At 36.1% G+C, this 16,881-nt stretch overlaps 1 protein-coding gene across 4 annotated transcripts in view; it reads right to left on the bottom strand.

Annotated features, from left to right (window-relative positions):
- Positions 1-16,881, bottom strand: part of TRAPPC8 (trafficking protein particle complex subunit 8) — a 59,685-nt gene that overhangs the window by 36,471 nt on the left and 6,333 nt on the right. For 2 of the 4 annotated variants that reach the window (XM_065629490.1, XM_065629489.1), the window contains exons 2-10: positions 15,317-15,511; positions 12,559-12,642; positions 9,647-9,736; positions 8,168-8,342; positions 7,625-7,778; positions 6,489-6,576; positions 4,796-5,043; positions 3,126-3,241; positions 1,621-1,771 (exon numbers count right to left, since the gene is read on the bottom strand). In XM_065629490.1, coding sequence (XP_065485562.1) covers positions 1,621-1,771; positions 3,126-3,241; positions 4,796-5,043; positions 6,489-6,576; positions 7,625-7,778; positions 8,168-8,342; positions 9,647-9,736; positions 12,559-12,642; positions 15,317-15,511 — 1,301 coding nt within the window. The remainder of the gene's footprint in view (positions 1-1,620; positions 1,772-3,125; positions 3,242-4,795; positions 5,044-6,488; positions 6,577-7,624; positions 7,779-8,167; positions 8,343-9,646; positions 9,737-12,558; positions 12,643-15,316; positions 15,512-16,881) is intronic. The other 2 variants (XM_065629492.1, XM_065629491.1) reach the window with 1 other exon arrangement.

Here is a 16,881-nt window from a genome sequence, read left to right on the forward strand (position 1 = left end):
GGGCCCGACTCTTCTCCATGACAATGCACGACCGCAGGTCACGCAACCAATGCTTCAAAAGTTGAATGAATTGGGCTACGAAGTTTTGCCTCATCCACCATATTCACCTGACTTCTCGCCAACTGACTACCACTTCAAGCATTGACAAATTTTTGCAGGGAAGACAACCACAAGCAGCAGAATGCAGAAAATGCTTTCCAAGAATTCATCGAATCCCAAAGCACAGATTTTTATGCTACAGAATAAACAAACTTATTTCTCATTAGCAAAACTGTTGATTGCAATGGTTCCTATTTTGATTAATAAAGATGCGTTTGAGCCTAGGTATAACGATTTAAAATTCACGGTGCAAAACCACAATTACTTTTGCACCACCATAATAGTTCAAGATCTTCATTTGATCAGTTACTGGCATACAAAAGTGTACCGAACACACTGTAACTGATAAGAGGCTTAACAGAATAACCTATTTATGGCTCTGCTTGTAATTAACCAGACAGCAGCGAGAGTTATATGCACAGAGGTGTTTTCAGTTGATGGTACCCCCAACACTATGCAGAAGCATTGATTCAGTACTGCTTTACAAGTCCAAGAGAGAATTTGCTCCTGCAGGAGCAATCTTGCTGCTAAAGTAGCATTACCATCATTAAGACAAGGACTGTTTTTCTGAGTTTTAGTTAAATGAAGCTACATAGTCAGCTTCCAAGGAAACTCTAGTAAACATGCACTTGGATAATTTACTTCTTTCCTTATGAGGTGGATATAGGGCAAAGTTTTTCTGCAGTAAATAATGACTAAGACTTGCAGGTTGCCAAAAATTCATAATTAAGATCTCTGCAAACCATTCATTAAGAAATTAAGATAACTTTTCAGATTAACCAAATGCAGAGCAACTGTCTGTACTGCAAAAATACACATTTATGTAAAGGTTTTACATCAAGATGAGACACTGTACAAGAATGCTTCCATAGCTCTGCAAAGTAAAGTTTTAAATTTTATCAAGTTAACCACACTGAAGTCTACAAAACATAGCTTCTAAAAAATTGTTAAAAACAAGCTTATTTTTCCCCAGCATTCTCATTTATCTTGTTGAAAATTTAGTCACATATACCTTCAGTATCAAGAGAGGTTAATGAATGAGTATGTGTTTACAATGAGGTTCAGCAGTGACATATTCAAAATATATCCCTCAAGAGTCTTAAAAAAAAAAGTACAATACCATATTTATAGAGACATAGTCTTGACTTCCTGGCAAGTAATATTTTGCTAAAGTCTAAAAGAGATACCATTAAATGATTTCACAAGTATTTTTCAGTTATCAGACTACACGTTTAAAGATCCATTTTGCTGGAGGTTGCATTCTAGGCATTCGCCTTTCCATATTTCACATTTTAAAAATTAACTCTTCAATTTTTATTCACACCTTTATTCCCTTCATAGGGAATAAAGAAAATAGATTTGAAAAGACTTTAGGATTTGCTAAAGATATGCAGCAAATTTGACAAGACCCCTTAATAAATTTGGAGGTGGAGGGAAGAGATTGCATTTTGTTACCTTCAGACCAATATTAGAGATTATTAGGAAAAGTACACAGCATGTTTATGTATGTGAAGTACCAACCAGTGCTCCAGCTGCATAAAGCATTGCCTGATCATTTAAGAAGTCTTTCTTTGCTGTATGGTAACAGCTATATGCAAGTTCATAGTGTTGCACCAAAAAGCACAAGTCTGCCATTTTCCGGATTTGAAGCTCTGGTGCTTCTGGTGGATACCTATAAATACAAATATTTAAATTCAAAGTCAAAATTTTAATAAATAGAGCAAAACACGCTCTGTAAAGTCTTACTCTCTCCTCTTAATTTCTATTCACAAAGTAAGAGTAAAAACCGCATTGCTTCAGCCTTACCCAAAAAAGTTAAGAAAAGTGAAGCTGCTTCCTTTCTGCCACATGTAACTCAGTTTCACACCCTACTTTCCAACTGACAAGATTCACTGCTCCCCTTACATTCAAAACAAGCAGTCCCCTTAGCCAAGAAATACTGTAAAAAAGTATGCAGCCACCACTGAAACTGCTCAGTAGAATTAGCTATTAGAGCTAAACAGAACTGTATGAGAAGGAAAAAAAAAGACTTTGACTGTTCACCTAGCTGTAGTTGTTATTTCTCCCCATTTGTCTTGAAAGTAAAAATCCACTGGAAAACTGTGCCTTATGCCTAAACACTGGGCAAGTTCCTGTCTTCTGTAAGCATAATTTTAACCTTCTGTTAGTCCAATATATATTAATCACTTCACTGAAAATCAAATACATTCTCACGAACACTTGTTAGTCAGACTTTATAGGAAGCAAACCATGCTTAAACATTCAACAGAGAAAGCTGAAATTAATAACGTTTTGATTATGAATGCAAAGACATACAACATACAAATTTAAAGCTGGAAGTGTCAGGGATATTAACTTTGGCTAGGGAATGTCCAAGAGCTATTTAGACTTCTATAGTTAAGAGAGTTGAAGAGGGTGCTTTTTGTGATTACACATCCTCATCCATAGGAGGAAATCACAAGCATACAGAATAAATACCCCGGTAAAATTTAAAACCTGGCTTTAGTGTAAAATGCAGGTGCAAAAAGTATGAAAATCCCCTTAATTTAGCTCTCAAATGCACTTGCAAAGGCAGTATACTTAATATTCAACTGCAGTAAGTTACAGTTACATAAACAAAAACACCTACACATGGGGTTGGGCTTAAGAAAATAAAAAGCTTGTACTAACTTTTTAAGAAATCCCTTACAGCAGACCATAGCTTCATTTTATTGTTACTCTTAAAAATGTATGTTCTTTTTAATTTTGAAAGCTTCACTGTAAGTACAGCAGGAGGATGGCTCTGTAAACAGCTTCTTTTATCTCCTTTGTCTTTAAGTTCTGCTACTCCTTTATTTTACACATTTAGGCACAGTACTTTTCATGATTTCTCTAATTAAAGTCTTTTACAATATTGCTGATTTAGTTCACTTTGCAGAACACTATCAAATAAATACAGGCTTTCCCTTCTCCTTCCCCCACCCCCCTCCAAAAAAAAAGGGTACATCTTCAGTTTAGATCTAAAAGTAAGGACTGAAATTACTTACAACAAACCAGAAGTATTCTTCAGTTCATTTATACTTTTCTCTGGAACCTTGCTGCCACTAAACCACTTTTTAGTAGCGGAAAACAGTGATCGACTCAAGCCTTTCCTGGATATTAACTGCAAAAAGACACTAAATTAGAGCACTACATTGCAAGAGATATACTAGTATAAGTTAAACTAATATAAAACCTCAAATTTTGCTTTTTCCATAAAACAGAAATAAAAACAATAAAATAACCAAGAAAACACTCCTTTAGAAGGAATCACTGACACCAAGATAGAAGTTGCAATTTATATACTTGTTCTATTTCAGATAGTCAAGGTTCACTGTTGTTGCTGTAAATTGCAGGTATTTCAATCCTAAGAACAAGAACCGAAACATTTGATGTATCTGTTCGATATCTAACAGAATATCCAGTTTCTGGTATCAGTTCAACCTAAAATCTAGACTAAGTACGTAACTTCAAGAGAGAACATTCTGCCCATCACCATCCACATAAAGCATTACCACATTGCTGACATCAGTTTCAAGTGCCAGGAGGCTCCCTGCAAGGAGGGTTACACAATCTTATTCTTTCAGATAATTTTCACTAATGAGGAAACTTCCACAGGGAATTACCGTTCCTAAGATCTAAGCCAAACTACATCTCTTTTTAAAGATGATATTTTAAATTATCTTTAAAGTCTTACCAGGACTAGGAATGTATTGCTATATTCCTAATAGTAAGGCTGCTTGCTACACTTTATGTATGCACTCTTTTTTTTGTTTCTTCATAAATCTTTCCAAGTGTAAACATTGTCAGCATATACAAACTCCCAAAAGTCAATTCCAGGAGAGAGTGTTCCTTACAGCATATGATACTTAGTATCAAAACCCCTCAGACTTAAAACTATAGCCTGAATGGACAATTCAAATCACAATATAGATTTCAGAAAACAGATTGATATTTGGGTCCAAGCCTAATGCTAAATACAGTAATTTGATTGTACTAATGTAAATCATCTGTTTAAGACCATATAATAGTGAAACACATATAAAAGAAAGGACCTTACTGTGAAGGAATTTACTTTAATGCACATCCTCGACTTCACATGGGCACAATATTAACCATCACACTTACAAAAAAATACTAGTTTGAGAAAAGAATATTCAGTTGCAAAAACTGCTAAGATTGAAACATAAATGCATGATTTAGGGTGGCCATGCATTTTTTCCTCCTGCAAAGTAGCAATTGTACACAGCTTTTTTTTTTGCAGACAATTATTGATGAAAATACACTTCTGAACTGCAGCTGTGCAATCTAATATTGAAACATAAAAAATACATTTTGTTCCCGCATGCCAGAATTGTCCAGAAGCATAAAATACTAAGATTTTAGGAGCAGTGACAGATATCCCTGGTAACAGTTCAGACAGGCTTTCACCAAGAAGCCATCTTCCACTGAAGCTCTGTTGATACAAATTGGTTTTTTGCTTTTTTAAAAAGATAAATTGAGCAAAAATTATAACTTCAGTTATTTCTCTTAGATTTATTTACAGTTTTCAACAAGACCATTGAATCATTGCAGAAGGAAGTAATCATTTCAAAACATATTTTGGATAACTGGATTTATATCCCAACTGTTTTTTTTTTTTTATTACAGCACAAAGTGTTTTTAAAAGTAAACTGACCTGATCGTTAAGTTGCCGAATTGTCTTCTCTATATGTGGCAAAAGTCCCCTAAATGTGAATTCCTGTATGAACTGTCTAATTCGATCGTGATCTGTGAGTGTTAAACAAGCACCATGTGGCGTTCCAGAATTCGATTTCTTGGAGTCTTGCAATGACGCAGTAGCCTTCACGTAATCAGTGCTGTCCAAACTGCCGCTGGGATGATCCAGTTGAAGGGGGTGAGTCTTAAAGTTATTTGACAGGCCATCTATTGGAAGATTGAAATAAAACCCTCAGTAAGTATAAAGTTACTTAAACATTTTAGTTTTTAAATTTCATTTTTATTAACCTACTTTAAAGTTCTCCTTACTCAGAACTCTGTTAAGCAAAGCTACTCACCAGTTATTCCACACTACAGATCAATGCTGAGTAGACAGCAGCAGAGCGCTACCTCAGTACTACATCACTCCCGAAATTCTTCAGAAAGCTCAGGGAATCTCAGGAACTACAACATGGCTAAATATGTACTTTTTTGGTTCTCAACTACAGTGCAAAAAATCTCAAAATAGCTTAACTAGCATCAACCTTAAAATAAAATATTCATGAAGAGTTGGAAATTCAGCAACTACTACAATGGCTCCACTCACTGTTTTCTGTTTATGCTTTAAGGTTATAAATAAATAAATATCGCACCTCATTTTCCATGCCTTTATGAGCAACCATGATATAAAACTACTTCTTCCAAAGTCCTCTCAGTTCAACAAGAAGGGGTACTGGTCACTACTGCACTCAGCTATCCAAAATAGACCGAGACATCATTTTGCTCTAAGGCTTAAATAGTTCTGTTATTTATTATTTCCTTTCTATATAAGAAAATCAGCTTCCTTTATTTACCTGGCCATAGCTAGCACTCAGAGCTGAGCTGTGAAATCAAATCCTTAATGGATTTTACTCACAAAATGTAAAGCTGGGTAAGGAAAGTTTGCACAGCAGCTTGCAGACAACACCTGGGCTGTAAGGCCCTAAAAAGCTGCTTTTTCAGGCAACTGCAGGCGCTCCTACATAGACCAGGTCTCCCCGTGCCTTTTAAGTCAGGTCTAAAGGATGTGAGCTGAGTCAGGCCAGACAGCATGCACCTCCACTTCTTCCCTATTTGATGATGTTTCTTATCTGAATCCTAGACAGCTGCCTTGAAAAAAAAATTTTTAAATAAAACCACCATGCATTAATTTGCACTCAATTTCATTTACTGTCCTCTGCCATCCACAAGCTCAGTTGTGAGGCGAACTCTTCCAGTCAGCTTACTTTCTAACTCTCTATGCTGTCATTTCCAGATTTAAAACCAAAAACAAGGACAAAAAACCCCTCAGCTTCCAAGATACAGAGCACACTGACTTATTATGACGAAAATTAACCATGTAATGCTATGTTACCTTTTATTAATCGTCTGTTGACAGACAATATGCTTAGTCTTACAAAAGATGAGCCCAATCAATCAATAGCCACCTCATTAAAGACACATCTACCAATTAGCATCAATCCATTGGATCAGCACCACAGCATTTTTCTTTGTGTACACCTCGTAGATTATCTTTGAGCATTTAGAAAATTATTAGTTCAAATTCCCTAACAAAACACTCAAGCGATTACTGTCCAAGACATGAGACAGCTGTATAAATGCTATCAGTGTTTTGATAGAAGTTAAAATAATACCTTTAATTTCACTGTCTAAGCCATCTGATATCAAGTGATCAGTATTCTTATTTGAAATGACAGTGTAAGGACAATCTTCATAGCAATCCTGCCAGGAAAAAGAAAAAAAAAAAAGCCAGAATTTTAAGAATACTAGAGCACACACACAAAGGTCAGTCAACAGTAGCTGTTAACTTTAATAAGTTAATTGAATTATTAAGAAAGCATGTTTGTATATATTCATTTCTTAAGTAGTCTGCGAGGTTTTAAGAACTTGTCCTACTGTAAAGATGAAAGTCCTATTCACCAATAAATGAAGCAAGTATCTTCTAGCTTGCTCAAACAGCTTCACTGTCAAGTTATGCAACTCCAACTCTTACATGGCAATGCCTACAGCAGTGAAAATATGCTCCCTAAAAGCAATTTGTGAACGAGATCATAAAAAAACCAAAAATTATTTATGTTGGGTAGTTGGCATATGACAGGAAAAAAAAAAATCCACTTAGTTCATGGTGGAACATTGCTTACTGGTTCTCTTAGCTTACTGAATATGAGATGTTTTGACTTTCCAGTGTCAGCTACATTTGGTAAAGAACTATGATTCCACAAACCTTTTAATCGGATGCAGTTAAAACTGCAGGTCAATCAAAAGCAAACTCAAGAAGGAACATTTTCAGTCCTGAAGCCAAAAATACAGACATTTACGGCAAATTGAACTCAAGACTCTGACCTAATACACACTGTCATTTACCATCTTAGCAGATGACAGACCAGGCTGGACTGCAAGATGTTACCAGAAAAAACACACATACCCCCACAAACCAACACACACTGTTTAGTGAAGTACAGAGAAACTAAGGGGAAAAAAAAGGCAAATTTCAAGAGTGACAAAAATTAATCAAAATGAATGTAGAAAGTTACTATGAGTAAGACACTTCTGAGATTACTTGCTCTTGTCAGTGCATAAAGTCAAAGTCTATTATTTCAGTGCTCCTGTCAGCCTATTTCAGACAGTCTAGTATTTCAGTGCTCCATACTGTCAATTTAAATAGCATAGAGGACAGTTCCTTGAGAGAGGATTCATCTTATGCCCTCACAAAAAGTCATAGCTATGTTAACACGACACTTCATAAATTGTTTTAAAAATACTGTCATACCTGGTTCTGGATAGCGTTTTTCTGAAGGTACTGGCTCCAAGGATCTGGTATCTGTTCATCTGTTCCTCTGTTAGACACCCGAGAATTTATTTTCAACAAATAGCAACCCTGAGTTCCATACCTCTGCTTCATCTCTTCATAAATGGAGTCAGCTCTGGAAAAATAAAACATTTACCCTGTCTTGATATCAAACAAGTTCTATTCTAAGTATACACTGCAACAAGCTATTTTAGACTATTATCCATAGGGATTCAAACGATAATTCCCCTGTTTTCAATCAGTCCTTTATGCAAGTGAAACTGAGAATCTTTGAGAATTAGTTTACAAGATAGCAAAGAAAGCATCTACCTCAAGAAGCTAAGACTGATTCTTTCCCTTTTATACGCACACGAGAAGTAGATCTAAAAATACTAAAAGAAATCTGCATAATAGTCAGCAGACTAGCTAACGGATCCTGTTACACACCTAATCTCAATTGAATTTATAAGTGTTAACATTTCAGTCAGAGTTGATCTGTAAGTTCATTGAAAGTAGACAACCCACCTTTGTTCTTCTCCTGCGCTTACATCATGCAGTAACACATAGTATTTGAGCGTGTTTGGTATAAACCACTTTGGATATAAGTATTCACTACTATGCTGAATTCGATGTTGTTCTTGAGACAGCTTCAGAAATTGCTCCATAGGCTCTGGCTCACTAGAAGAAACTACAAGCATACCTAAACTCATGTTAAGGACATTTACTGAAAGAACCCTGAAACAACCACTGATCATATAATAAAATAGTGTATAACATAAAACAGATGAGTACAATATTTAAGCCTATAAAACACACTACCACAAAAGTATGCACAATTAGAATTTGGCCTTAGTCTTGATAAAAACACCATTTAAACAGTCAGTTAACTAACATCTGTAACATGAAATGAAACAGGAGCTTGCGCCAATTCTAATATTGAATCCAAGTTTAAGCCAATACATAATAGCTAACGGTTCATTCAAGGTTTTAGATACAGACCAACTGTTTATGAAATATATACCTGAAATTCACTCCTAGTGTACTTTAGTTTTCAGCTTCCAACATGAGTTGAGACTTCAAGTTATCACCTGAGCAACAACAGCCAGTATTCATAAACACAGCAACATCTTTTGAGCAAAAAGCAGAAGCATCCAGACTTTTACCTTAATGCAACTCCATGATCATTAATAAGGAACATCCTGCTCTGCTACATCTATTCAAAGACATTAATTCAGAGAAATCAGAAAGCAAGCTGTACGTTAAATGTTACCAAAATGTAGAAGTCAAAGGCCAGAATCAATATTTTGCCACATTAATACTGCACAAATGGTTCGCTCTAATGGCTACTAACATAATTGTTCCACCACACTGAAATGATGAAGCACAATTAAGAACAAAGTAGGTGCTATGAAACCTGCAGCATTATAATTATTGTAATGCTAAACACCAGCTACATCATGAAAAGTGTATATTTTCATTTTCCTTGTAGACAAGCATATTTGCTTAAGTTTTGGGTTAAAAAAAAAAGGCATTTAAGGCATCTTTCCAGACTTCTTTTTGTCCAAAATACCTCCAAGTTCACCAATTTTCCAAAACACCCTCCCCAACCTCCCCCCTCCATCTGCTAGAAAAAGCTATAAAAAGCAGCAGGTACATCCTAAAGACAAAAGCCTCTGTTGTACATAAGGGACAGTCAACAGATACCTAAAGAACTACAGCAGAAAGCATTTTAGGATGAGGAAGTTTATTTTACAGGTATTATCTCAGAGCTCAGTTTGACATATAAAAAAAAAGTTGTTTAAAAAAACAACTAACCACAAAGAAAACCCTAATACCCTTACAAAATTAGTCTGTATATATTATAGTTAGACATACTGAAAAAAATATATATTTCAAATCATAATGGAAACAAGAGTTACTGCGAAATTTTAAAGTCTCCTACATTACATTTCTGCAGTCAGCTCTAAGCCTTCACTAGAGGGGTCTGTAACACTCAAAGGATACATGCAACATAGTGGTTTAAGAATTCATGATCTGATGCAGGCATGGACTGAAGAAAGCACTCTCTGTAAGACTCAAACCAAGGAGTAGTAGCTGGAATACACAATAAGATAAGATGAGTTAGAATATTCGGCGAAAATTCTGTTAACTCATTTATGAAAAGGAAATATGAAAGACTACACCTAAGAGTGAAGCTTGCAAACTCAGACAAGGTTTGCATAGCAGGGGGAAGAAGGGAGGACAGTCTAAGGATAAAGCATCTAAACTACACACAAGTGGGTGAAACGGTAACACTCTGAATCAAATCCTGTGAAACTGAACAGTATCGTAAGCATCCACTTCCTCAATATTGGAGGCTCACATGTATTCAGGCCTTGTTACAGTAACTACTCCTTACCACTCCTTTAAATGTAAACGCACACACTTGGGAAAGAAAAAACAAATTCTTCTAACAGGCATTGAATTTGCCTTGGCTAGAAATGCGAGAATTGATCGAGAAGCAAAATTAATTTCTGACTATGTAGAAGAACTAAAAGATCACCAAAACCCTATCCTGCCAGTTTGTCTAAAGCTTTTTGCAAGTGTTGTGACTTGGCTTGACATTAGTCCTCTTCCTCTGCCCTGCTAAAACAAACAGTTCAGCTGTCAGCTTGCAAAGCAGAGATACAAAAAGCTAGAAACTCAGATCCAAGCTGTGCCATAAATGCCTTTTAATAGTAATCCGTCATGTTCAAATGCCCTTTTACAATAGGGATTTCATTTTTCTAAGAGTAACGAATCAAGAGAAAACAAGTATGTCTGGGACATCCAAAGAAAACGTGAACTCAAAAATCTTGTCTGTTTCTTTCCATGCCAACTATCAGTTGAGCAATGAAGTATTATTTCTCCTTTCATGCCTGTTTTATGCCATCTCAATTCTGCAGTTCCTTCTCTTGAGTGGAAAAAAAGATGCCAGAGCAAAATTAGTCCAATTCCAGTAACCTGATTTCACACTGAAGCTAGCTGGAACCCAATGTAAACTCATCTGCAAACTAGAAAACAAACTAGTACAGAAAAAAAATGCATTAATAAGAAATCCTGAAGGTATTTGTTTTCTTTATATGGGCCCAAGGAAACACATACTTCGATGGCTTTATGAAATTGAGTTTCATTTGTGTTGGAATTATCTTCTTGTGCATTAAGTTAATGCATTTTGTGTAATCCTACATTGTCAAGCCATCTTACATCAGCTTCATCCACATGGAAGTCAGATACAGTCACACTTAATTGAACTCAGTCCAGCAGTCAGCACATCTCCCATAAACAAAATACGAATAGAAGGCAAACTTCTAGTATTTTATTACAGCCTTTCTAGCAACTGCTCTCTGAGTCTAGTGCATGAAAAGCTCTTGGCTTTACCAAGTCCTACATGTAAATATGCCAACTATTTAAATTAAGGAAAACACTGCTTGTTATTAAAAACAAACCATGAGAAAGCAACTCTCATGCATATTTTTTTTTACAAGAATAACAAAGCATTGTAGTAACTCAGGTTCAAACCAAACAATGCTAAACTACTTAAGGCAGAAATTTCAACCGCATTTTAGTTTCAAGCTGTTTTCAGTTCTCTGGTTCTGTTTTACAGTTGAATCACAAAGGGTTTTTTTTAATCTGACAGAGTTGCAAACAGCAAAGTACTATTTTGTTTCATGGGGTGGTTTTATTTTCCCCCCACCTCCCCTTTCTCATTAAGACTATTAAGAAACTTTGAAGTAGATACAAAGGCAACTGGATTCCCTCTACACAACCACAACATATTATACATCAGTATTCACTCAAGAACATTTACAGGGCTGTAATCATTTATAGTAGATACTTACAACAATAAACATGCACCATATTTGAAACAAAAACAATATTTGAAAAAATTTCATAGAGGTAACATTTCATAACACATGCTATAGCAGTGCATTGCAACACTGTCATTTACGTACACAGACGTGTATGTTTTGTATTTTTCTAGTAATATGTTTCCAGTATATTAAACAAGCAGAACTGAAGTTTAGGCAAACTTGTTAATGTTTTTGTAAATCGTTAAAGAAAAAAAAACTCTGGTAAGTAATATTTGTACACAACAGCTTAAGAATGAGAAGTCTACTTCATGAAGTTTTGTACTTTTTAGCTACCTGACTAAGATGAATTTCACAGATACTGGTACTCTAGCACCACTCAAAAAGGAAGGCATTTAGCAGCATCTGAACAGACACTACTGAAAAGTTATCTGTTACTAACAAAAGGCATAAACTTTGTTAGTATCTAAAACTGAAAAACATCAAAATGTGGCTTTGATAGAGCACAACACAGGCCTTCACTGTAAGTTGAGAGGTCAATAAACAATGTCTTTTAGTAGCTATAAGTCTTACAAACTAGGAGAAAATGTATTACAACACTTCTAAAAAAAAAAAGTGTGATACTCCAGAAAATGTCAATATAGCAGAGGCATATGTGCTCCTAGTACGGTCAGCACTTTAGCTCCAATTTGAAAAACACCACTATCCCCTGAGAAGCAAGTTCTGTAGAGAAGCAGAAAGTATTTACATTTGAAATAGAGAACAGGGACAGTATATAGGCCCATAGGATCAAACAAGACAGTGCTTTTCCAGCATCAGGTCATTTCCCACCACCATGCTGCACCTATTGATTCTGTGGAAAGACCAAATGATTCAGATTAACAGGAATAGAAATGCGACTAAAAGAAAATTTAAACAACCATCACCAACAATTTTTCATTTGGGGGGAAAAAAATGGAGGAACACACATCTACGCCAAGAAAAGTGCTAAACAGTTGTAGCAGATGGTAAGGAAAGGTGGATGGGGCACATGGAAAAGGAATAAAGGGCAATTTGGCAAATTGGCACCAACCACAAAAAAAATACCTGAATAAAACGTGGATGTGTTCAGTTCCATCAGTGTCTCTTTCCAATTACTGTACCAAGGAACACTAGCTTTAACTGAGCGATCTGATAGAAAAAACACGATATTATTATACTAAAAAGGGTCAGGTGCAAACACACTACTGACTTTTATGCTCTGGTAGCATGAAGCAGAAAATCTATACCATGCAGGCCCATCAGGGACTGAAGAGATTTGATTCCAGCTAACCTTAATCATGAACATTTCAGGCTTGTCAACAGTTGACAGTGTATTTTAATAGAATTCAATATTAATTTCTGGTTCAGCCCAAATTCTGGGCTTGAATAAAAAAAGGAAATCTATAATGTAGAAAATAATTAAGTTACAGTTACATATTATTTTTCTAGTTGGAAGAGACTATAAATGGAAGACATTAAGTTCTGATATTTCTCAGGCTGTAGCACTACAGTTAAAGTAACTTAAGATGTAGCTGCTGAAAGTGGTCATCCCAACAGTCTCCCTTATCTCCCTCATATTCCTGCATTGCTGCAGGCCAGCATTAGCATCATGCAGCCCTGAACGAACATAACCAGGGAAGTGATCCAGTTGAAAATTTGGGAGAAAAAAGTTTTTAGTAGGATCACTTTTCCTCACTCTCCACATGCACCAGTACATGGGAGAAGCAGGCATGGCTGAACACAAGCACCTGTTCAGCAATCAGCTAGGTCACCCACTAAAAGAGCATTATGGAACTATGAGACTATTAAACAACAAGTGTAACAAAGAAAGATTACAAACAAACCAATTCACCACAGCAGTTCCAAAACTTTTCCAAAAATAAATTTTAAAAAAAGCAGTATGATGATCTCAGTGCTGAAAACACCCATACATGAGCCTCTTGAAAAATGTTTGTGTCTTCCTTCAAAATAGACTGCATTCAATCATCATTAAAGATTAAGGAATTATTTTTTTAATATTGCTATCCAGAAAACTAATTCACCAAAAGAGCAAATTAAATAACAGATTAGAGTATTTCACATTTCCATGCCAAAAAGATTATGTTTTGTTGCCAGGAATGAATGCTTCCATGGGTTTTCAATAAAATGCTCTAACAAAGTTGAAAAAAGAAAAAAAGTTTCTTGGTAAATACTCATAGCTTTCTAAGTAGAAAAGGAACTTCACCTGGCAAGCTAGGGACTTCCTCACATCCTCCTACAGTACGATCTAAGTTTCAACATGACAACACTGTGCCATTGCTTTGTGCTAAAGCCCTAAAAAGGGGTACCACAAAACTACATGATTTTGTCATTCTTATATGATTTTTGTTCCTACATGATTTTGTCCTTCTGTATGATCTTAATCAGATTAGACATCTCTCCTTCTTCTGTCAAATATGCATACTGTCAGTATGGAAATAAGAACCTAATCACTGAGAGACAGAAGGTAGTCAAGTACGGCAGTTTGCATAACTCCAGCAGCAAATAAGGAAAACAAAAGGAGAATTATTTGCTTCTACAACTAGAAAGCATGGCTTGATGTAGCCACTATTCTTCTTCCCTTCTTTCAATACTTCACTTTTAAACTGAGGTCAGCAGAAACATTATGGAAACGTCTCTTCACTGAAACCATTCTGCTTCCTTAGGGTCTTCTAATCTGTAAAATTCAAGCAGACTTTCTCTCCAGAGAGACTTCACATAAAAATGGAAATTCACCAATTTCAGAGATAAACGGGCCATGGAAACTGAGAAAGTGTGCAGTTTCCAATAGCTCCCAAAAATCTCCAGGCTCAAGTCTTTCCCTTTTCTCTCAATACTTCACATCAAGTTGAGGATGTGGCTTGTAAATTAGGTATCGAATATGTAAAATTATGCAATTTTTCATCATCAACACTAAAAAAATCATACTATGACAACATCACTTACTAATCCTCATGAATTTTCATCAGTCTTTTGCTATAGCATAAGCAAATTCCTCACCGCATGCTGAACTTTAAGTACAATAAATTACTCGTTTAAATAGGGCAATGCATACATGCTTTGAATTAAGTATGTACTCAAAGGCTTTAATGGATTAGGATCTTAATTGGGAGGAGTTTAATCTTCTCGGCTCTCAAGATCAGGTCTCATTTAGTATAATTCACAATGCCTTATTCCTTGGGGATCTGATAACACATCTTTAGACTATTCTAGCCGTTTTGACAGTGAAATATGAAGCACAGAGTTTCATGGTAAAAAAAAAACACAAACGCAAGACATGGAATTACATACTTTTCCTTAAAAACGTTTTATCCTACAACTTTTTATGTCAACTTTATGAACTCTATGCATTAAGCAATAAGTAAAAAGACCAATAAAAGAAGGCAGGAGGACTAACTTCCATGTGAAGCTGTATGTTAGTACCACTGTAAATACATTCTGATATTTATTAAACCAAGTGCAACACATTAGTGTGTCAGTTTGGTAACAAGAAAAACCTCTAATTTGATGAGCTCTTAACACAACCAAAGCATGAGTATTTTCTACATTAAAATAGTATGATGATTTAACACAAGTTCATAAGAATTACTACGCTAGGAAACATTATATTAAGAATTATTAATTAAGTTCGGCCACTCTTTTGGGACTATATAAAACCAAAACTATTTGATAAATCTGAATCAGTAAAAACAATGACTCAAAACTTATCAACTCTCAGAGTAACTTTAATATAGGCCACAAACCTGAAATCAAGCTTACAGTAAATTCCAGTTTAAGTTACAAAAAATACAATATCGTTACATACCACTAATGTTGAGATCATAATCTCCAGCTGTGATCACATTAGCTACTAGTCCTTCAGCAGGCTGACTGACAGACACAACATCATTCAAAAGTTTTCGAATGGCACCGGGCTGAGGTGGGTGAGTAATAATGTTGTTGACAGCAATCTTCAAATTTTTAATTATGTGAAGCTGATTATTAGGATCTCTCATGTGAACTAAAAAAGAAAAGAAATAAGCTTTATTGAGGAGTATAACAGTTAAAATAGTTACCATAAAATAGTATATTTCTCCCAACAGATTATTCTTTTTCTTTAAAGATTACTTTTTGACTAAACCGCTGTTATCAATTTCAGATCACGGACCATAACACTTGAGCACCAAAAATGGAGTGGGGGGAAGGGAAGAATGAGGAATTACTTCATGTTCAACATTAGGTTCATCTAGGCAGACTTATGAACACCTAGCATAGGATCTTAGCTTATAAGAATATCCACTCAGAGTAACACAAGTACTCAAACCCACGCCCTGCACTGCTGCACCCCCTTCCTTGTAGAATGTACTCAAGTTGCACAGAAAGCCTATAGTAACCATGTATGGATGTCACATAACATCTCATATTGCAAGGGATCCCCAGTTTCCAAGAAAACCACAGTACACAATAACAGCATTCAAGAAACTTGACAGGGACAGCATAGTATTAGTGCATCCAAAATGAACATATCCTTTCATTTTTAATATTACAGTGCGATTACCTTAGTTTTGCTGTTTTGTTTTTTAAAGAAATGGTTTTGGAACTCCATGTTCTGCAAAAGGCATCACACAACTGATTTTAAAAGAATGTTACTGAAGTTACATTTCTGGAGTGACAAACTTTTAGTAAAAATTAATCAACATTAGTACACATGTTAGTAACACACTGTTGAAGAGCAGCACTGCTGAGAAGGACTTGAGGATGAAAAACTGGACATGAGCTGACAACGTGCACTTGCAGCCCAGAAGGCCAACCGTATCCTGGGCTGTAGCAAAAGAAGCGTGGCCAGTAGGTCGAAGGAGGTGATTCTGCCCCTCTGCTCTGGTGAGGCCCCACCTGGAGTTCTGCGTCCAGCTGTGGAGCCCTCAGTACAGGAAACACCTGTTGGAAAGGAGGCCACCAAGGTGATCAGAGGGACAGAACACCTCTTCTATGAAGAAAGGCTGAGAGCTAGGATTGTTCAGCCTGGAGAAGGCTCTGAGGAGACCTTATAGCTGCTTTCCAGTACTTCAAGGGGGCTTGTAAAAACGATGGGGACAGACTTTTTAACATGGCCTGTTGCAATAAGACAAAGGGTAATGTTTTTCAACTAAAAGACAGTAGATTCAGGCTAAACACAAGGAAGAAATTTTTTACAATGAGGGTGGTGAAACACTGGCACAGGTTGCCCAGAGAGGTGGTAGATGCTCCATCCCTGAAGACATTCCAGGCCAGGCTGGACGAGGTTCTGAGCAACCTGATCTAGTTGAAGATGTCCCTGCTCACTGCAGGGGGCTGGACTAGATGACTTCTGAACGTCCCTTCCAACCCAAACCATTCTATGATTCTATGAGA

The sequence above is a fragment of the Caloenas nicobarica genome, chromosome 2 (genome assembly GCF_036013445.1).
Source record: "Caloenas nicobarica isolate bCalNic1 chromosome 2, bCalNic1.hap1, whole genome shotgun sequence".
Taxonomy (NCBI): Eukaryota; Metazoa; Chordata; class Aves; order Columbiformes; family Columbidae; genus Caloenas; species Caloenas nicobarica.